This window comes from Phoenix dactylifera, chromosome 8 (genome assembly GCF_009389715.1).
Source record: "Phoenix dactylifera cultivar Barhee BC4 chromosome 8, palm_55x_up_171113_PBpolish2nd_filt_p, whole genome shotgun sequence".
In the NCBI taxonomy this organism is placed as follows: domain Eukaryota; kingdom Viridiplantae; phylum Streptophyta; class Magnoliopsida; order Arecales; family Arecaceae; genus Phoenix; species Phoenix dactylifera.
This window is the reverse complement of record NC_052399.1, coordinates 29,309,593-29,332,994: the sequence shown is the minus strand read 5'-3', so window position 1 is coordinate 29,332,994 and position 23,402 is coordinate 29,309,593. Positions and strand designations below refer to the sequence as shown.

General features: G+C 38.9%; 1 protein-coding gene across 3 annotated transcripts; it reads left to right on the top strand.

The window, feature by feature from the left end:
* The first annotated feature begins 142 nt into the window (after nt 1–142).
* LOC103709342 (aldehyde dehydrogenase family 7 member A1) lies at nt 143–21,664 on the top strand. 3 transcript variants are annotated; one of them, XM_008794642.4, is made up of 15 exons: nt 143–472; nt 611–697; nt 1,378–1,509; nt 2,128–2,200; nt 3,540–3,562; nt 3,668–3,731; nt 5,511–5,556; nt 10,438–10,618; nt 14,442–14,618; nt 14,710–14,874; nt 17,169–17,309; nt 17,467–17,564; nt 19,674–19,823; nt 21,186–21,251; nt 21,335–21,664. In XM_008794642.4, the coding sequence occupies exons 1-14, from the start codon at nt 335–337 to the stop codon at nt 21,238–21,240; spliced, it is 1,530 nt and encodes a 509-aa protein (XP_008792864.2). In that variant the 5' UTR covers nt 143–334; the 3' UTR covers nt 21,241–21,251; nt 21,335–21,664. The 3 variants fall into 3 exon arrangements, with proteins under 3 accessions (XP_008792864.2, XP_026661325.2, XP_026661326.2); XM_026805524.2 differs by lacking the exon at nt 143–472 and adding an exon at nt 788–889 and having other exon boundaries at nt 607–697; XM_026805525.2 differs by lacking the exon at nt 143–472 and adding an exon at nt 792–889 and having other exon boundaries at nt 616–697.
* The last annotated feature ends 1,738 nt before the right edge of the window (nt 21,665–23,402 follow it).

The window sequence follows — 23,402 nt, the reverse complement described above, 5'->3', positions numbered from 1 at the left end:
ATAATAGGGAGGAGATTATCGATCCCCATCATTATTATTATTTTTTTTCTGATCCAACGGACTGCGACCGGTATGTGACCGTGGGCTGGACACGCCTGGCCCGCAGGCGTTCTTTGATCGCCTTTTTAACGGATAGGATAGATTATTAGTCACCTCCGCACACTTTCGTCTCTCCCCTTCCCTCCCGGCCCAACCCCACCTCCTCTCTCTCTCCCCCTCTCCCCCCTCCATCCTCTTTTCGATCTTCTCCCGTATCCTTGGACTTCACTTCTCCTTCTCTGTCCTCTAAAAATCAAAATCTTTGCTTTGGCTGGATCGATCGATCTATCGATCGATGGGGGTGTTCTCGAAACGGGAGTATCAGTTTCTCTCCGAGCTCGGCCTCGGTCCTCGCAACCCCGGCTGCTGCGTGAATGGCTCGTGGAAAGGCAGCGGCCCCGTGGTCGCCTCCCACAACCCCGCCAACAACCAGGCCAGCTCTCGATCCCTCTCTTTCTCTCTCCGGGATGATCGGATCAAGATCCGTGTGAATCTTGATCCTTCTCTATTCGAGCCATTTGTTTGGTTTATATGTATAATGGGGGCTCGGATCTTTGGTTTCTTGATGTAGGTCATTGCCGAGGTGGTGGAGGCATCGATGCAAGAGTACGAGACGGGGATGCAGGCTTGCATGGATGCTGCCAAGATATGGATGCAGGTTAGGTGCTTTCCATTGATCTATTTCTTTACACTTCAGAAAATCTTCCCGTGTTTCATAGGTTTTGATCGATTTTCTCGATTACGATAGACAGGCTGATTAGCGAAAGCGGGGGAAAAAAAAACACCCATAGATGGCCAGGACGACAGCCGGTGGGAAAGCATTTGTGAATCATAGATGGATTCTAGCGGTGTAAATGTCCATGTCTTGTCTGATGGAAAATGATATCTTGATTGATTTAATAAGTTGACACCGATGATTTGAAAATTCCTTTTAATTATTTTTTCTAATCAGTAATTGCCGGTGTTGCGGCATCTCTTCTTTGTAATTTGAAGAGCCATCTCTCGCTTTCTCTTTCAGAGGCACACAAACACCCACACATACATTCATTCTCTCTCACACACAAATCGCTTGTGGGTTCCTTTCTTTTTCTCAGAAAAAGGAAGCTTTTAAAGAATTAATGATGTCACTATAATTAGTTTTACTGTGGATTTTTATGGCTGGAAGCTTTATAGGCTTGGCTTTCCTATACCGGTAGCTCTACTGATTCTTCTAGTTATATCTTAGTTTTCACTATCAAAAGGGATTTCATCTGGTAAAGATCACCCGCAATATATCTTTTATGTAATGCATCAGTTATCAGGTTAGTTGCTAATGTGCTCTATCAAATACTTCCCCAGATTTCAGCTCCAAAGAGGGGAGAAATTGTTCGACAAATTGGTGAAGCATTGAGAGCAAAACTCCAACTTCTTGGTAGGCTTGTGTCACTTGAGATGGGAAAAATACTTCCTGAAGGGATAGGGGAAGTTCAGGTAAGAATCTTATAAATGCTAATAACTTTTGAACTCTTAGTTTGTCTGGCATTGCTACCTGAAGAGAAAACTAGTACTGCATCTGCTATGATATCTTATCTTTTCTTTCTTTTTTAAAATATTATTCTATAGTCTCGTACGTTAATTGGATCAAGTTTGGTATAATTTTTATTTGTTATAGTGCTTCGTTTATTAATCACGAAAATGCTTCTTTTCTTTTTCTTCCTTCCTTCCTTCTCCCCACATTATTTTTTATACTTACAAGTCTATTTGATATGTATTAAATAAAGACATGCCGTTGGAGATGCTCACATACAATTCATGTGAAATTGTTAGTTACCCTTTTGGTAATTAGGCACATACGCATGAAGATGAGTAAACAGTATTATCTTTTTCTTTTCTAGTGTACCAAAAAGAAACAACAAATCATGTTTCTTTACGTTTCAGATACTGATATCACAAGAAATGTGGACATCATATTATAATGCAAATCTTTGAGATGACCTAAATAGGCTAATAGAATTCACTACATTGAAATGCTGATTAGTTATGTTCAATTGTAATGGTGACAATGGCTTCATTTCCTCCAGCTTACTATTTTAATTAATTTATTTTCAGGAAGTCATTGACATGTGTGATTATGCTGTTGGGTTAAGCCGTCAGCTAAATGGATCAATCATACCATCCGAACGTGAGATCGTATTTCCTACTTTTATTTGATTAGTTAAAAGATACACATTTGCATCATGCCTATGTGAATATTTTGGCTTGTATAAAATGTTTCATTTTACTCTTCTGTTTGATGGCTTTTAAGAAAGCCAAATGATTAGAAGACAAAACAGTTAATTTGTCTCACTAGTTATGATATGATTAGTGTTCAACTCCCTGATTTATAGATCTATCATGGGTGTACCGTTATTGGCAATTCTCTATACGCAAAACTTGTTAGCACTCCACTGGTGTTTACTTTAAAATATCGCGAACTCATTTAATTGCATATTCTTAGGACACATTCGTTGATTTAATTCATTGTCCTCTAGAGGAGAGTGACCTAGCATCTAACTTGTCATGAACTTTCACCATTATTTGTTGTTGGCATTTCAAATGAGTTGGCCTATTTGAATATTTTAGCTTTTATAAAATGTTTCATTTTAGTCTTCTGTTTGATGGCTTTTAAGAAAGCCAAATTTATTAGAAAACAAAACAGTGAATTTGTCTCACTAGTTATGATATGATTAGTGTTCAACTCCCTGATTTATAGATCTGTCATGGGGGCACCGTTATTTGGCAATTCTCTATATGCAAAACTAGTTAGTACTCCACTGGTGTTTACTATTTAAAATATCATGAACTCATTTAATTGCATATTCTTAGGACACATTCGTTGATTTAATTCATTGTCCTCTAGAGGAGGGTGACCTAGCATCTAACTTATCATGAACTTTCACCATTATTTGTTGTTGGCATTTCAAATGAGTTGGCATTTTTTTGTTAAAAGATGTGTTTTCAATGTTTATAGGTGTGCACTGAACACAAAATTTACAAATAGACAACTGATCCACCTAAATTTACAAATATTATTTTAGTGCACTTACATTTACAGAGGCATTGTTGAGAATTCAAGCCACATGCTTGTAAATCCCTGGAATCCAAGGGAGCCATGGTGGGGATTCGAGAGGGGGAGGGAGCTGCAGCGTGGGATGGGTGTGTGTGAGAGAGAGAGAGAGAGAGAGAGAGAGAGGGGGGGGCAGAGGATTAGCAATATGAAATAACTCATTGCAATAATATGTGGCAAATAGCTGAAATGCGATGGCCATTTTGTCAAGGATTATAGTTAATTATAATCACATCTTCAAGTCTTTGATCACGACCTTGAGAATTATCTCAACAAGCCATCGAAATACTTATAAGGCATCTTTGATGTGCTGTCATCTAGTATTGTGCTGTCATTTTTCTTCGTAATCTGTTTGAATATTTTCCTTTTAGGGTTTGGTTGTTAAGCAGTTCTCTTGTCTTCATCATTTTTCCAGGTCCGAATCATATGATGATGGAGGTGGGGAGTATGCTAGTGCTTTTGGACTGGCATTGTTAATTCTCTGTTCACCAGATGACAATATATGACTATGTGATATTCATGATTGTTGGGTACATTCTTCAGGTGTGGAATCCTCTTGGAGTAGTAGGTGTCATTACAGCTTTCAACTTTCCTTGTGCAGTCCTTGGTAAGTTTGTACATGTTTACCTTTTACAAGTGCCGATACTTTGATTGTTTTAAAATAGGGAAGTAGGGTTGTCTTTTTAAACTAAATTTTATGGAATATAATGTCTAAGAGGGATGATGTGGATTTTGGAGACTAGTCTTGTTCATTAGGAAACTTTGTATGACGAGGTTTGCAGTCACGGTACCGGACCCCGTACTGGTACCATGTTGATACAGTATTGATGTCTGGTAGGGGAGTCAGTTCGGTACTAGTATGGTATGGTATATCCGGTACAAGATGGTACATATTGGTATGGGAACCCTATTTTGTGATTTGACAATTTGGTGACACCGACAATTTTAAACCAATGCAGAAGCGATGGCTTTGGTTTCTAGTCCATATGCATAGACTTTTGAAGCTTCATGGTTATTCCGATACAAAATATTGGATGCTATCATCAATATTTCAATATTTCAAAGCAATTCAAGTTCACAATTGGCATTTCCCTTGGGTTCTAGCTTTAGACACTTAGACCAACATATTGAACAAGATCCTTCATGTGGTAATGTGGCACCCATGGCTTAAAATACTGAGGCACAGGCCTGTACCAGTCTCTGACTGGTATGATAAGTATTGCTCTTGCAAACTGACACAGGGTACCAGCTAGCATGGAATGCTCCCTATAGCGGTAGCTACCAAGTGGTGCACCCTCTTTGCCTACTAGTACTCGAATTCATGGTTGCACTTGCTATAAATAATTAAATAGAATCTTGTTAATCACTATTTCAATAATTTAATCTGACTTGTTCCTTTACAGAGGAAAAAGAGACTGTTTTAGGCTAGGTAACATGAGATGGTTGGTTTGAATCATGATTGACCCCACCTTTCTGCTTGTCTGGCATATATACTTTGATTTGCCAGTAACAGCTTAATTATTGATTTTCATTGTTTTTTATCCAGGGTTCAGGCCATTGTAATAGTTCAGATGCACATGTTTAACTTCAATAAATACAAAATTCTAACCAAATAACTGGATGAGACATGTACAAATAGATTGAAAGAAGTGAAAGAACATTGGGACATCCTCATAAGATTAGATTGTCATGTCATTCATTCTAGTGCTGGAAATTCTTTCTGGTATAATACCTTGCACTTTGAATTTATATGAAATTTATTGATATAAGCGTTTTCCAAGGAATTAGATGAAACTTGCCACCTTAAGCTTGTAGATAAGTATTTGTGCACATATGGTTGCTTACTTATTCTCCTTTTATATGATTGAGTGACATCATGCTTGGTGAATAGTATAAGATCCATATAAAAGTCTTAATGCTATGTGGGGCCTTAAAATTTGTTGAGAGTCCAGCAACATCTATCTTGCATGCATTAGTCCACTATTACGAATGCATGAGTTAGATACAGGCAAGTCATATTTCAACATTGACTCTGACTGGTTATTATTCCTGTCTTTTACCTATTGGAATACGAGTTTCAAAAGAAAAAAATTGAAGAAGTTTTCTGGAGCGCCACCAAGATTTGGTGTTTATCTAGTATGTAGTAATATAAGTTTATTGAATTTTTTGTACTTGTTATACATGCTTTAAAGTTCATGATGATTATTTCCTTATGTTTCTTCAGCACATTTTATATTATTTCTGCTTTCTTTAAATTGCTCTTTTCTATTTTACTTGAGGTGTACTAAGTGCCCTAATGTAAGCAACTTTTCAGCATGTGATACAGTTTGTTGGCAATATTTTTAATCTGCCATAACTATTTTTTCTGAAAAATTTGGTGTTATAGGTTGGAACGCCTGCATTGCACTAGTCTGTGGAAACTGTGTTGTTTGGTGAGTTATTGAACCTTCTCTGCAGTAATGTATTGCCCTGGCCTAGCACTGATTTTATTATGTATCAGTCTTAGTAACTAAAACCGCTTTCTTTCTGAATTAACAAGTGATGTAGTTTAAAGTATAACCTGTTCTGTATGTTGTGTGGATATATTTGCTTTTTGTTGCTGTAAGTGCTGATCTCTGATATTTCTGTACTTGATATTTAAGCTCTTGCCTGATTTAATTGGACAAAGCACTGTCTTTTAACTTTGTTCATGTTAAATAACTACTTTGGCGTACCTTATTTCATTTAGTTGTTGCAGGATTATGCCCATGATTAGTTTCATCAGAGGGAAGGTTCATGTCATAATTGTCCCAATTTTCTATCTCATCATTCAGTTTTAGTGATACAGGCGGTGAGCCTTGCTCCTGTTCTACTGGAAGGCATCATCTGCAATGTTAATCGTCTTCTGATCTTTCATATGAAACAGGATGGTCTATGGATTTAATGTCATTGGTTATATTGTGTGCTTCTGATATTTCATATCATGATAAGGCTCTAACATATAATTCAATTTGTATGTTCTCTTTTACCAATATTATAATAATTCTACATCTCAGCTCATATTTTACAATTGGAAAGTTAAGGCACTGGAAGAAAGATCATCCAGACAATCTTGTTAATTGTCTGATTGCCTAACTCAAGTATGGAAAAATACTTGTTTACTTTCTCCGAGTTCTGACCCATTCATAACATTATGTTATGCTTCTATGATGATAAGTCAGTTGTCTTAATTTGTGGTTGGCTGGTTCCTCCCATCAATAGAATAATCAATTTTACACGAGGTTAAGACACTGAGAACAACTTTTTGAATGAATGTACAATCATTAAGGGCTTGAATCAAATATATGCAGACAATAAGGATTGCAACCCTCTTACCGTGATGCAGCACCAAGGGTTGGATGCATAGAACCCATTGAGATAACGGCATATAAACTTTTTAGTGTAGAGGAGGTTACAAGCAACATGTGAACCATGAGTTTCCCTTAGCATATAAAGGAGGCTATAAGCATCTTCTAGCTTTTTTAAGGGGAAAAACACCCTCTAGCTTACAGTGGATCTTAAAAATTAAAGTTTGTCGCAAGAAAGACCGAGTATTTAGTGGATGCATATTTACAGTGACAGGATATAGCTGTTTACAATCCATGGTCCCAAGGTTGGAGGAACAGGTACCGGGCATCGTACCGGTTCTCCGGTGGGATGACTTGGTACGGGCTATGCCGGGCCTATACCGAGAAAGATTATCGGTACTGTGGGAGAGAGAAAAAGAGAAGGGGGAGAGATGCCGACGGAGGGCCACGGGGGGGCCGGCGGAGGCTGCAGTCGGTTTCTCTGTTTTGAACGAAACAGAAGTCCAGCCATGGTTAAAATATTTTAGGATTTTTAAGTGAAGTCGGCAAATCGCTTAATTTCGAAATTTTTAAGTGAAGTCGGCGCGCGATTTGCTGACTTCACTTAAAAATTTTGAAATTTTTTAGCCACGGCCGGACCTCTGTTTCATTCGAAACAGGAGAACAAGCTGCGACGTCGCCTGCCGCGGCCACCACCGGCCCCCCGCGGCCGTCGCTGGCCCTCCGCCGACATCCGCTTCCTCTCCCTCCCTCCCCTGCTCGCTCTCTCTTTTCTTCTCCTTCTCCGGCTCCGGCAATAGGTCTCGTTTCTGTTGCTGGAACCATACCGGTGAGCCACTGATACAGCTTAAGTCGGTCGGAACGGTCCGGTTCGGGACGGTTCCGCCAACCTTGCATGGTCCCTTGATCAAACATATAAAAGTTATATCTTGTAATTTTTAGTTTTAATATGGTAAGAATAGGATGAGGCTTCAACCAAGCTTGAAACTTACTCACAATCAGCTTTACATGTAAATGCTTGACCCAGCTTTCTTAGCTGTCAGGACCTGACTCAACATAGGCAACTGAAGCATGTTGGCAGGTCTTGGCCCCACTGATATGTCATCTCGTACATGTAAATGTTAGCAGAAAAAATGCAGACACACTATCTTATAAGTGTCTTATGACTTAGGTCTCCATTGGTGAGAAGCATTCATAAAAGTCTCAAAGAACAAGTAAAATATACAAATACAAATCTTAATTACAAAAACAGCCAATTCTTATCTTTCACTTAATTACAAACCAAATTTTCTATCCCCAAAAAAATGACAAAATATTTATTTGAATTTGGCCCAAGATATTGCTCAACTCTATCCCTCCAAATTGACACTTTCCTCCTCAACCACCACTACCTCAGTCACTTCCTAATGTGCTTAGTTTCCAACTTGTCATCATCTCTATATGGTACCTCTCTCATAGCTAACCTTTCAGCACCTTCTTTGGCCTTGCTAGCTCCCCATTCCTTAAACTCCCATGCTATCCCCTTATATCTCTGTTCAGAGCCCTTCTGTCTCTGATCTTTGTTGCGCTCCTTCTTGCAAGCTTGGATTGATTCGATGTATCCTAGGCTACTGTAAGTATTTTCCTTCCTAATGGTGTTGCAATATACCAATCAAAAGAAAAAAAGAAAGAAAGAAAACTAACTTGCAAGATGCATTTACAGACTTTGCTGTGTTCGTGAGCCTTAGACTATTGGCTCTCACTACGGGCATGCTGTTGCAATGCCCACCCTAAAGCCCTCTCATGTTGTAATTGTTAGTTGGATCTAAGAAGTGGAATAATGGAGGTTTGTGCCAAACACTCAATTGGTGCCTTGTCCTTGTCAAAGGGTAGTTTGAAAAGGCATTGGCTATGTGGGTCCTGGCCTCCGCATGTATGGACTTGTAGACATCATCTTGGTGTGGGGCTCAGTTGGAGCTTCAGATTTTGTTGATAGCATCTAAGTTCTTGAATGAGTTATTGACATTGATCCTGGTGATTTATTGCTGGGGAAAGGTGGAGAGAAACCTTTGAAAGCGGTCATGCAATTCATGCTTTTCTTGGTGACACATTGAAAGGGGATTTAGGATTGTTTTCTCCTCTTTAAAAGAATGGCTGCCATTCAGCTTTTTTACAGTATCCCAGTCTAATAATTTGATGAATCATGATTACTGGATTGCTGGTTTTGCAGTTTTCTGAGTTCAGGTTGATGAGTTTGGAGGTATATACTGCTAATAGATTGTATTGGGCATAGAAAGAAGAGTCTTTATAATACTCTAATTGCAATTGCCCTTGAGAACTTCTTGTGGTTTTGTTTGGATCATTGGATGTTTTAAGCTCCTATTGGATGTTTAAGTGGAAGGTGTGTTTGTCCACCACTATGGATGATTCCTTATCTTCAACATTTAATTATTTTGTTCCATGTGAAGCTGCAATGACGATCATGTAATAATAGGTGAGTGCTGAGAGTGTTGCTTCACCTTCATATGGGCATCTTGGCTGAACAATTTCCACTGAAAACTCAAATTGATTACTTTCAACCTTTTGCTCATATTAAATGAGTAAATACGTTTAACAATATGCATATCCAACTTCCAAATTTTGGAGTTGTCAAAAGTAATATCATAGATTTGGATTCTTGTCACTAACATGTTATCTTAGTCATTAGATAATAACAAGTCAAGATCTTATGATTGAGTGCAGTAAATACAAAGGAGGTCTAGCAGGCAATGGGGGCCTCTGAATTTTTTTATTTAGGTTGGAACTTGGATATGTGGATGGTGAGACCTCAATAAACTTGGATCACAGTTGAGTAACTATAGAGACAAACCTCATTCCATTTTGGATGCAAATTTAAAATTTTCAAAAAGACTTAGTGTTTCAAAGTAAAATGACCCTCAATAGGCATGGTTGCAGATTTATAAAGTCTATTATGGATTAACACTTACTTGAAACTATTTCTTGAGTATTATAAGTTTTTCTTTGGATAGGCTTTTTTGGGAAGAATTCTTATCTGAAAAAAGTGAAAACTTGGTTCTAATAAAACTATAGATCAACATCCACAATCTTGGTATTGGGTACCATACCTATACCTTATCGGTTCGGTACGGTACAATACGCATCTTGTACTAAAACATCATTCTAACTAAGGATTGCCAAACCGGTATCGGTAGGCGTACCGGTTGGCCACCAGACCGGTTTGGTACCGGTTCAGGCTGGTACAAACCGGTACCACTGGTTCGGCTTGGTTCACGCATTCAAAAGTCCAAATCGGTACGGACCTGTTTGGGCCAGTATGGTTCGGCCGGTTCAGGCTGGTACGGGCCAGTACTGCCCGGTACCATTTTTTAACGCCAAACTAGAGTACGGGCTGAACTGACTGGTACGGGCCGGTTCAGCATTCTTTGATTCTAACCATTTTTCTTACTTTTTATCTCGGTATGCCTTGATACAGGTTGTTACACGCCTCGATACACCTCAGTATATCTCAGTACGGGTCTGGTATGGATCCGAACTTGAGTTTTGTACATGTTCCCACCCAGCATGGTACAACACGCCCTATATCAGATGGCATGGGGCGATACGGCTAACCATGCTAGAGATATAATATGGGCTTGAACTATAGGTTTTCTCAAGGGATAACAATTTTTATAGTCTTGATAAATAAATGTCGAAAATTTCTCAATGCATATTTCAAGATATACTCTTAACCATAAATGACTTACCTAATAACCTACTATTTTTAATGTGGGTTAGGAAAATGACTAAGTTGCAAAAAATTAAAACTGCTATTATCTTGATGAAAATGGAAAACCATATTGTTACCTGGTTCTTGTGGATTTTATAATAGTTATCTTAACTCCTTGTATTGCCATGCTCATAAAACAAGATGCTGCCTTTATTTCTGTTGTAATTTGAAAAATTAAACAGTAATGCTTTGATTAATGATGCCACTTTCGTGCAATGCAGGAAAGGTGCACCAACAACCCCATTAATAACGATTGCAATGACTGAAATAGTTGCTGGAGTTTTGAAGAAGAACGATTTGCCAGGTGCAATTTTCACAGCATTTTGTGGAGGCGCTGAAATTGGTCAAGCAATAGCTTGTGATACGAGGATACCGCTTGTCTCATTTACTGGAAGTACAAAGGTACTATTGCAAGCTGGCATTCTTTCTTCTGGAAAAATCTATAATATTCCTTAAATTTTAATATATTCTAACTTCCATTCTAATAAGTAATAATAAAAGCACTCCTAGAGTTTTGCAGTGTCTAGAAAAACATTTTTGCTGATTTACTAGCTTGCATGGATTTGGCTTAATTCAGTAATCAAGCATCAAACAATGGCATTGATCAGTGTTTGCTTTTCAGAGTCTTCTTCGTTGACAGTAGGCCAGTATCATCTATAAAACATGTAGAGCCTGAATATTTCTAGTTTATGATGCAGGTAAAACTTATTTACTGGTATGAAGAATATGTATAGAAGAGCTTGGTTGCTTATAGGAATATATTATGGACCATATATATGAGGAAGTGTTTCCTCTTCAGACATTGTCTTTGGAAAACATGTGTTGGAAATTAAGTTGCTTTGTTTTTCGAGAAAATAATAAACAATTAAACAACATGGGTGGAAATGCCATTTGTAGCACTATCTTTATTTTTTTAATTTTTTTTATTTTTTCTAGAAGACAACTTATGAAATTCTATGTGTACAAATAATTTAACCTTATTCTCTATATGTTGGGCAGTTTTTCAACTCTTACCGTTCACGCATCATTTCCCACCATAGTGCTTATCTGTAATTGCATTTTTTTTACATTGCATTACCTATAAGAAATATTCTGGCTGTTATGAAGGGGAAAAAGAAAGAAGCACTGTGAGCCACTGAGCCACTCATCAGTGCATCTGACTCTTAAATTAAAAGTGAATGAAAGGCAGAAACAAGAGAGAAGGTTTACAATAGACCATGCCTTGCTGCTCAGCATCCCAATTTTATCTGCTTTTGTCGACTGGGTCAATTGGTCCTTCCTCTCTAGGTAAATAACCTATCTGGCAAATACTTCTTGTTGTGATTCAGCCATTTATCAGATACTTCCTCCTCTTGAATGAGTCGCAGACATTGCACATGTAGTAACATTATCACCCGTCAACGGCATCACATGTGCCTGTAAATTGCACAGCTGTCCATCAAATACTGTTGGACTTGTCTATTGCATGTGCTTCCTACATTTCAATTGTTGATGTGATCAGATATATCCATCCTTGTTGGTTGATTGGATGCATGCCAAAATATTTTCGTCCTTTTGATTGGTTCATGGGATAAGTTGCTTCCTCTTGAATAATTCTCATGTTAGCTTGCATCATATGTGTTGGTAGAATTTCATCAAGTAATGGGGCTTCATTATTTGATGAAGCTATAGGCACTCATGAAATCGTGCGCCTGACATAATAACGAACACCTCATGTCTAAGGTAAGTTGATGGGTTCTTGACCATCCATCAAATATGTTTTTCTCTTGTTTTATTGATGAAAGACAAAATAAATTTTGAATTGGACATTGGTAATCATGTGTCAAGCATAGCGACACTTTGCCATTTAGTGGGATCTCATTATCTAGCAGTTGCATTCGTCCATCTTATATTCTTCCACCTGATTAGCTGATGAAATTATAGTTGTTTGTCAGATCTCTTTCTCATGACTCATTCATGTGTTATAATGCATCATGTGCCAAGATCCTTTGATGGTGATGTGATTTCATTGTATGGTGGGTTCACAATCACATATTACATAGCAAGGTACGTGGTACCGACCGAACCGACGTACTAGTGGGGATCGAAACTGGTTCGGTACCGGTTGGAACCAGTACTGGTTCGAAAAAAAAAGAAAAAGAAAGAAAACGTGCGGACGCGCACGCGTCCACGTTATGCTAAATGCCACTCTATAGCATTAAAAGCCTATGCGGGCTGCCCCGCATGCTCGCCACGCAGGAAACTGCGCGCGTGCGGTTCCCTGCGCATGGACACGCGGTTCGTACTGCATGGAACGCTCGCAGGCGCGAGTCGGGGATGCGTTTCCCCACTCGCACCTGCGCCTCCGCGCGAGGGCGCACTGCCCCGCATGCGGGCGCTATTCGCCCGGCCTCTCTTTTTTTCTTTTCTTTTTTTTCCTTCTCTTTTTCTTTCCGAGCCGTTCTCTTTTCTTTCCATCTCTCCTTCTCTCTTCTTCTCTCTTTCCCCCTTGTCTCGCGAGCAAGGGAGGTCTTCTTCCCCGTGAGGTGCTCGGAAGGAAGAAAGAGGCCCAGTAGTCTTCTTCCCCATAAGAGAGGTCTTCTTCTCCCCTTCAACAGGTAGTCTTCTCCTCTTTCTCTTCTTCTTCCTCTTCTTCCTCGTCTTCTTCCTCTTCTTTCCTCTTCTTCTTCCCCGTGTGTACCGGTGAGAACCGCACCGGCTCGCACCAGTACGGGCAAGAAACCGAATTGTATGGTTGTACCATATCGGTGCTGGCTGGTACCAGTATGGTACAGGCTGAACCAGTCACTTCTGACCGGTTCAGTAGACCTTGTTACATAGTCTTTCTCTTAATTAATTGATGGCTTCACGGATGTCCATCAATATCCTTTTTTGAATCAGTCAGGTGCATTTGATGTGCCACATGCTAATAGCCATTAGCAGAATCTTTACTAGCAAACTTTATTTATGCATAGTTACAAGGTTTGGGGTCTCGATATTGAACTTTATACTTATACTTTACTGGTACAATTTTCGTTGGTATTGCACACTCCTTTAAGATTCACAGTCTGCTGTTGGAGATGTCACAACAACTATACCATGGGTTAGTGTGGGGGCTAATTAGGCCCTAGTACCATAATAGTACCATTTTGGGTTGGTACGTACTCCTCCTATCAGCTTGGATGACTTGGTACCAAAAACCTTTTCTACAGCTTTTGGCTGCCTGGTTTATATGTTTCCTTCATCTATTGATTACTCATATTGATCATCTTCCTTTATAAGAGTTGCTCATATTAGTGATGCGAACAATTTTAGTGAGATAGAATACATCAAGTCAACGGCATTTCTAGCAAGGATCCCTGTGCCAGTACCGGTTGCCTGGTGCCCCGTGCCATTCCGTGTCGGGTCCGTACTGACATAGCAGAGAGTGCAGGAGAGGAGAATGGGAGAGAGGAAAAAATAAAGAGAAGGGGGAGGGAGGGAGAGGAAGGGAGAGAGAGGGAGAGGGGGGGAGGCGGTTGGCCAAAGGATGTCGGAGAGGGGTGGAGGAGGGGCTCTGCCCTTCGGTTCTCTTTTTTCATTCAAAACATGGCACCCCCTTTTTATCTTGAAGAAAGTAAGTGAAGTTGGCAAGCTTATTTCATTTGAAACAGGGGAACCGAAGGGCGAAGCCCTTCCTCCTCTCCTTCATGTCCCTTCCCGTCCCTCCACGGCCCTCCGCCAGCATCCTCCGACCATTCACCTCCCCCTCTCCCTCCCTTCCTCCCTTTTCCACTCCCTCCCCCCTCTTTGCCTCTCTCTTGTTCTCCCTCTCCCCCGCTTTCGCGAGTATCTCGGACAAAGGGGCAGAATTGTGCCGGTCCGCCCCCAGTACGATATAACATGATCCGTGTCGGGCGGTTCAGAGCGGCACAACGAACCTTGATTTCGAGTATTCTGATCCCTGTCTTCAATAGATCATTTTGACATGTTTCTGTAAATAAAAGTTTGTTTTGTTTCTTTATATATATTTATATGCTGCGGTCACTTTTCTTTATTGTTTACGGTGAAGATTTTGATGGTATGTTCATTTTCATTTTTTGATTGAGCAGCACAATCAATTCTATTTTGTTACACTTGTTCTGCACTGTCTTCTTTGTTTACAGTAAGATTTTGACAGTATGCTCGTCTAATTATTTTAGTTGAGCAGGGGAACCAATTATTTTTTATGATAATACATCTCATACTGCCACATCTTTAAATACAGGTTGGTATTGCAGTTCAACAGAAAGTTTATGAGAGATTTGGTAAATGTCTGCTTGAACTTAGTGGAAATAATGCTATAATTGTCATGGACGATGCCGACATCCAGCTTGCTGTTCGTTCTGTTCTGTTTGCTGCTGTTGGTACAGCTGGACAACGCTGCACTACATGTCGTAGGCTGGTAAAATTATAATGCCCCTGTATATTATTATCTTTTAGTGGCTGCACATGTCCAATCTTTGCTAAATCTGGTCTCTTCCCTTTGGATACAGCTTCTTCATGAACGTATATATCAAACTGTACTTGATCAACTGGTGGAAGTATACAAACAAGTGAAAATTGGGGATCCATTAGAGAAAGGCACCTTACTGGGGCCGTTACATACTCCTGCTTCAAAGGAGAACTTTGTGAAAGGCATTGAAGTGATCAAAGCTCAGGTTGGTTTCGTCTCTTATATTTGGCTACAGAGCTATGCCGTTCTTTTTGTTATCAAATTCTTTGTCAAAGTATTGTGCTGATGGCTTGAGTGGATATGTTCTAATTTCTCACTGCACAGTATGTTTTATCCAGAATTATTCCTGATTGAGTCATTCAAACAATTTCCAATTACTTATGGCTAACATGACAATAACTTTACCAAAACTATATGTTAAAGTGCATTTAGTTTCTATCAAATATCCATGTCTCAGCTATGTAAACATGAATGTCAAATAATTTCTAGGTGAAGCTCTATGGAACATTTTACTGCCACAGCTACCTCAATGTTGCAATTTAGCTGGTCAACTAAGAAAGTTCTCTACTTAAAAAATATTTAATATATTTTTTATATATTTATCTATTTCCATTCTTTAAATTTGGTGCTTTTTTGTGTTTTCATTTAAGCTTCTTTCATTATGCTCATATGTTTCAAGCGCTTGACATGAATCATATTTTACATGAAATGAGAAGCACTGTATGCAGTCAATATTTACATACACCATTTGGCTTGCAAGTTCTGCTCATGCGTGGCTTAGATGCAGAACCTTTTGCAACTACAAATCCAAAAACTTGCTCTATCTAGGGCATAATGGACAAATAATAGCTTATATAAAAAATATGGATTAAAATAAACAAAATCATCTACAGTATTTTTCCAAGCATGATGAATTACTGTTAGATAGCACTAATTCTTGACTTGGGGCCCAGAAGACTTAGATGACTTGGAAAACTAAACCAAGCCATAAGGAAATGTACGAAATTTGTCCAGTTTTTTTGGATTTAACAAATCCCTTGTTCTCTCTAAATTCTTGAAAGTTGCTTGTTTCTTTTGACAAATTTTAATAGATTTCCACGTTGGTTCTTTGTCTCTAAGAGGTCATGATCTTACTGGCATTCAGTTGTCAAGAGGGGGAATATGAACTTCAGACTGGTCATGTGCGTTGCCACAGTCAGCTTATGCTTTTAGACCAAATTATTTAAAAGCTTCATCTACCGTTGGAGGGAAGCATCTTTTTGTATCTATTATCCTATATTTCTAGCGGCACTATTTGTGCGCCTTGTTATAGCATGCTTTTATTTTAAAAAGATAGTCTATAAACTAAGATGGTTGCAGATTTGCCTAGGTGCAATGGGAAGGTTGCTTCACTGTGAACTAAGTGTCGCAGGTTCGAAATACGGAAGCAGCCTCTCTGCATGCAGGGGTAAGGCTGTGTATATTTGACCCTCTCCAAACTCTGCAGTTGTGGGAGCCATGTGCACTAGACTGTCCTTTTTCTCAGTCTATAAACTAAGATGGTAGCAGATTTGCATGATATTCTTCCACTGCTTACTCCAATTATAATCTTCAAATAAACAAATTTTCACTAGTCTCATGGCCTGAAAAAAATGACATTCCATAATGCCCATGGCTTGGTTACCTGATGGTTCTTTGGAAAAGTACCCAAAATGGTATTCGACCATGTCTGAAAATTCTTCGTCTCTATAGCCCCCAAGCTGTAGGCTTCAGATGGATGGTTTAATACATGAGGCTAATGGCATGAAAAAATGTCATTTACCTTGCTTAACTTATGTATTCATCACAGTATGAGCTAAATCTTAGTTTGCTTCTTGAAATTTTTGGAATGCATCGTAGACCTTGGATTGTCCATCCTTGTAGCAGTTGAGTGCAGAGACTGATGTCTGATTATAGTGTCCATGTCCTTGCTTTGGAGCCATGAGGTCATGGTAGCACAAGGTATATTTTTACTGCACTGTTTTGTAAACATATTTATTCATTATGCATAACAGAGTGTCCCATTATTTGGGCGTCATTGTCTTCATTGAAGAGATGACATGCTCTTATATGTAATTTTATTTTTCATAGGTCCATGCTATCTTCTAATGTTCATTAAATGTCCCATATTTATTTCCATAAGAATAGCTTATCTGGCTAATTAGTATCTTTAAAGACAGAAATCACCATCCAGCTTCTACTGGCTTTTTCTTATATGGACTTGTTAATAAAATTATGTACTTGCTTATAGGAAGGTTATATTAGAGTTTAAACTTGAAAACCTTTATAAAATTTCTTGCTCTCTTGTGCTCTCTTGTTCACTGGCAAATATTTGCTTACCAACTCTAATATGGTGAATAAAAATTAATCGCGATAGAAATCTGAAATAATCATCTGTCAGATGAAAAGATACTTTTGTCTCAAATTTTATTTTTCCATGACCGTTCATTTTGATTCCACTTTGTACCAAAATCTGTGCAGGGAGGAAAGATTCTTACTGGAGGATCTGTCATAGAATCTGTGGGAAACTTTGTGCAACCAACTATTGTTGAGATTTCTCCAAGTGCACAAGTTGTTAAAGAGGAGTTGTTTGGTCCTGTCCTATATGTGATGAAGTTTCAGGTAGAAAATTTGCATTTTACCTCTCAACTATAATTTGCTTTGCTTTTTTAAACTCCTCTTTCATGTATTCTCATCCAGTTCTGACTATAATCAAATGAACTCTTCATGTGACCACCAACCAAATCTGAGTTCTTTGAATGCTCTCCGCTTCATGCAGACTCTAAAAGAAGCAATTGAAATAAACAACTCTGTACGTCAAGGGTTAAGCAGCTCTATATTCACACGCCGACCAGAAGTTATTTTTAAGTGGATTGGGTAAGTTCCAGTATCAGTTTATGGGAAATGTTGGAATCTGCAGAACCCTAGCTTCTTTTAACACAGAGTTTGATGCTCAATAAGCATTGGTTTAATAATACAATTCTGTTTAAATGATTTTGTTGCTAGTAATTGGATAATAGAAGATCACGCTTAAAAGAAATATGGTTGATCTTGCTAGCTTATAGTCATATGCCTGTGTCTTTTTATTTTATTTTTATTTTCTCAGGAGTTGGCCAATATAGGAAATCCAAGATAACACGGAGAGATGACCTACATGGGATGCACAGCTTATATCTTGCGACTTTGTATATAGAACACAAAGCCCCAAGTGACAATATTCATTCACTTTATTATATTATACTCTAACCTCAAGTGACAATATTTTGTGTGTAAAATGGACAATGACCTTCATTGTAAAAAGAATTTTGGACAATGACCTTCATTGAAAAAAGAATTTACAAGGACAGAGCCCAAAGCCCCAAATGAGGGAAACCACCCAACACAGACAACAAAAGGTTGAGCAACTGATGGAGGTGGTCTAGAGACAACCCTAACATCATTGGGCAACATTAACATCTAATCTCATCAGCCAAAATGGACCAAATGCAGTAGACAATAGGGGCATCAAGAAAATAGCATGTTTGACACAAATCCTCCCACAATGAGAGCGGCAACACAGTCAAAACCAAGAAAACGAGCACAACAATGATAGGGCATCCTAAACCTACAACAAACAGACTGGCCTAAACTCTCAACCAGCAATTCAAAATTCAAACTAGAGTCCAAGTGCGTCTGGAGCCACAATCCCCAACTCCGTGAGTCGTGTGCAGAAACTGTCATCCCATCCAATCTAGCAGAGGTAGAACCATACCTGAATACCATCATCTTAAGTTCAATTGGCTAGGAAGTAAGATACTAGTTTTGAAACCAATAATGAAGGGAGGTGGAAAAACCATACCTGAATACTATCATCATCTTAACTTCAATTGTCGCCACTATTACTTGCCCTTAAAAGAAAATAAAACACCAAAAAATGAAAGAAGAAAGGGAAGAAGAGAGGAGAGAAAGTAGAGAGAGAGATGGATAAGGAAGAAAAAGAAAGAAAGGAAAAAGGAAACGATAGGGAGGGGCGGCCGACCAAGATCTGACTGCCGGCTAGCCAAATCTAACTGCTGGCCAACCTTCCATGGCAGCTGAATGCTGGGATAGGCAAAGAAGGGAGGATGAATAAGGAAGAAAAGGAGGGAGAAAATGGAGAGGGAAGAGGGGAGAAAAAAAGGAAAGGAGGTGAAGAGAGGAGGCAGGAGAAGAGAAGAGGGGAAGGAAGGCCGCGAGCCTGCCACTGGCAAACAGCATGCTAGGAGGAGGGACTAGAGGAGAAAAAAGGGGGCACTACAAGAATACTAGAGCTCCTCTCTAGATAAAAGCTAGAGAGAGAAGCTCGAGAAAATAAGGTGGCTAAATATTTTATCAGTGCAAGCCCTTCCACATATTGTTAGTTTCTTTTCTTTTGTCTATCCATCTTTTGAGAACTTATTTAGTAGGTCTCTTATATCCACCCTTCCTCCTATTCTTTTCCAATTATTCGTTGGTTGGATATTCCATCTAGCATTTATTTGGTATACTACTTAACGCTTTCTCCAATAAATTCTCAAATCTCTGGATATACCAAAGTGGCTTGTTTGCTTAGATGGAGCTTTTTATTAGTTATTCTAGAATTTCATTTCATATTTAAAAATTAATTGGAAAGGACAAATTGGGAACACATTTGGTCAAGTCAAAGTTCTTGTGGTGCTTCAGTTCCATATGCAGGTAAGATCATGATAATGGATGTATCTTCCATGGTGGTAGTATTAATACTCTTCTCGCAGGGGCTTAGTAATCTGTATTTATGATATCTTTTGTATAAATTCACTATATGGTTAACCTTAGAACTTATTTGATGTGTACCTGCATGATCGCATGCATGCGTGCTTGGTTAATGTATAATATTTCTGTCCAATAATCTGTTTTCTCCTCTGGTTGTCCTATTGGTTTGATTATTCATATAATACTTTCTAAGGTTACATTTTGGAGCATGTTTATATGTTTGATTGTTGTATGCAGGCCACATGGCAGTGACTGTGGGATAGTGAATGTAAATATACCTACCAATGGTGCTGAAATTGGCGGAGCTTTTGGTGGTGAAAAGGCCACTGGTGGTGGCCGAGAAGCAGGAAGTGATTCCTGGAAGCAGTACATGCGGCGTGCCACTTGGTAAGTTTTTCATGCTTAGCAACAGAACTCAATTTCAGGCCTTTGTCAGTTTATATCTGATAAATTTATTTGCTTGATGGCCTTGCACACAAATTCAAAATTGGAACCTTGAGGATTCTGCTGCAAATGATGTTTTGGATCCACATCTGAAGTGTATTAAAATATATACTGCATAAGAAGAGGCTTGCATGAGACCTATGAGAGCACCGAACAAGCATGATTTGGATTGTTTTCAAATGATATTGCTCACTCTATTTGATCCCATAATCCAAAATCTAAAACCTAATGCAATTAAACTTTATGTAGATAAAGAAATATTGTTTCAGTTTGGTCAATGTGCTTTATCTGCTCTCAAGAGATTTGTTTATGGAAGATGCCAGCTAGTCTGCCCGTAAAGTCTCATGGGGATTGTGAGAGACCTGAAATCAAATCCTGCCTTCGTAAAAGGCAGGGTGTTTTAGGGGTTTTGGGGTGTGCTATCATCCTTCGTGTTGCCTGAACTTTGAAGGTTCTCATCCTTTCAAAATTGTGGTCCTACCCTTGGATTGACTGCAAATTAACGTTTAGGCACTGTGAACCATGCAAACCGCAGCCCTTATTTTCAGTCCATGGTCCTCTCTCTACACAAAAATGTGTATGAGACAGGAATGACTATGAAGCATAACTTTGTGTAAGAACAAGGTAAATTGTGCACCAGGGTGGAAAAAGTCAAATCACAAAATGGCAGCCAAATAAAGGACTTGGAATCACGTTGCAGACAAGGAGAAGGAGAAGCTCTAACAAAGCAACTCCTTGAGACTTTCTTTCACCTTGAAGGGATTGTTGCAAACTAATAAGCAATATTAAATGTTTGTAATTGGGAAAGGTTTTTGAGAGTATCTGCACCTTTTAGCCTTATTTCTTTTGGTCCAATGACGTATTTATCAGTAAAAAGAGAATATTATGCATGAAAAGCTTGTCGAATTTGAATAGAAGTAGGATTTAAGTGAGGGTTTCCAGCAGGTTAACTTTCACTTATCTAGACTGAATTATCTTGAAACCAAACAGCACTTAATGTTCTTGGAAAGATTGCAGTGTCTTCCGTGATTGCTGTCTTTTATAGTTGGTCAATAAGAAACATACTGAAAATAGTGCAGGAATATGAGATATGATTTGTAACCACTTTGATTCTTCAATAAAAAAAAGATTCTCAATCACTTTTGCTACTGATTCTATATAAGTTCTTTCTGTTTGTAGCCTCTCCTCGATGCCCTTTTTTTTACTTGGAGCACTGACTTGTTTTCTATTCTCTCTTTATGTATCGAATTGAAGTCCATTTGATTGCCTAATGTATTGATCTGATTAGCATTTGTTGTCTTATAGCACAATCAACTATGGGAGTGAATTGCCTCTAGCGCAAGGAATAAATTTTGGCTAGTTTCTAACATGGTGAGTCTTCTCTTGTTTCCTTGTCTTTTTTTGAAGGGTGTTTCCTTGTCTTTTCAAATGCTTAATCCTTGTCTTTTCCTCAGGTATTCTCTTATCTTTTTGCTTTCACCTGGAAGAAGTATTTCAGTTTCAGTTGTCAGATCAAACTTCTTCTTTTCAACTGCAGCAAAATCTCCATTATATATGTAAAGCTTTGATGCTGAAACTGGGATTGATAAAATAGCATCAAAACCCATAAATAAGAAGTTTAGTTTTCTGCTGGCAGTACCCTTGCTCTAGATTAAGCACCTCTTGCGCCAGTTGTTTGACAGCCTTCTTAGCTGTTACCAAGTGAATTCATTAATGTTTTTCTGTTGCTGGGTGCACGGGATTAGTGTCAAGCTTCCTAATTCTAAATTGTGAATCTGCGATCCTTTTGCTTGTGTGCCTGAGAAATTATGGGTGTCATGGAGGGATAAGCTCTAGTTTATCAGTCTCTTTTATATCATTTAAAACGATACAATCTTACAGTCTACGTCAGGCAGGCAGTATCTCTCACTTTTGATACGTCAATACCTACCTGCTCCAGATTAAAGAATACACAAGTTAGGGTGTTTTCTGTTGCTTGCTTTAAAATTAAAAAAGAGGTTTAAGTTGTCCAAAATTTCAACCCTCTAGGGAAGCCAGAAATCTTCATACTAAAGAGGTTTGAGTGTGTACAAAAAAAAAAAGAAAGAAAAGGAGGTTTAAGTCTCTTTTATTTGAAATTAAATATAAGCTGAAAATCAATCTTCACCTGCCTGCAATGTGAGGCCCCTCGTCCAAAAGAAGAAGAAAAACCAAAGGCAGCTTAAGCTCTGCCTCCATCTCTAGGTGTTATGGGCATGAATCATGGTCATCATCACAGCCATGCAAAAGGCATGCATGCACATTCTACTTAAACCGTTAGTGGGCTCCCATGCTCTTAGATCAATCATCGACATGGTATGTTTGAAATGCTATCTTTGTTAATAAAAGCAGCAGCATACGGAACAGCATACGCTGTGGTCAGTACTTAAAACTATGCATGGTGAGCATTTATGAAATTAAGAGCTTGATGCTGAGGTATATTTTATTAATTTAACCCCAAGACAGAATATCATAATAGCGACCAAAACGATGCATGGGAAGCAAATGGATTCAAAAACTATAGTAACATCCACTCAATTTTAAAAAGTTTTAAATAGACACTGGCTTCTAAAGTTGAGATAGGGTGAAAAATATCCAAAGTTGAAGGCGTGTCACGATAATTTTTAACAATAAAAACACGCACGAGATTGGCGGCGCTGCTGGTTCAATCCATACTCACCACAAAAACGTAAAAAATTTATATATATATATATATTATTTTTTTTTGATACTACTGGTTGTACTCATGCTTGTTTGACGTGGACTATCGTTTTACTAAAAATAATAATAAAAAAAAAAAAGAGAAGAGAGAGAGAGAGAGAGGTGGCGCTGCTTGTTTGAGTTGTTTCATAGCAACTGTTCTCTTCCAGATCCAATTCCAATAAATAGGAAAGCTTTGCTGCTTGGCCCATCTTGACCGGAAGGGCCAGTCGCGCTGACCCGCACAACGTTCTCTCTCTCCGGTCTTTCTCCTTGTCTCGAGCGGGCTCTCACCCCCATCCAATCGAGTCTCTGGAGCCGGCGCTTTCCGATCCTCGATTCCTTGATTCTTGGCTCGGCTCTTCTATCCTCCAGGCGACTCGATCTCGTCCCAGCACCTGGATCTCGGTGAGTTCCCTTCTCATCTTGTATCCCCTTTCTCTCCCCCTCCCGAGCTCTCATCCCCATTTCTGATCCAATCTATTATCCGGCACCGGCGATGTTCGAGCCATTTGGCCCCCCGACGTCTCCGATTTTTTGCTTCGGCTTGCCTTTTTAAGGCCCGCTTGCTGTTCTGATAGCTTTTTAAATATAGATCGATAGTTTCTCTTTTTCTTGCCTTCTGGTTTTGCTTCACTCTTGTTTCGTAGTGGTTGCGTCTTAAATGATTCTGAATTTATAGCTTGTTCTTTGTCTTTCATTTGTATCGCCTCAGAAAAAGAAGGCCTTAATGCCAGGAGTTTAAGAAAGATTTGATTCGTATATTAATACTATGTATATTGCTTATTTTCTCCGTATTATTAT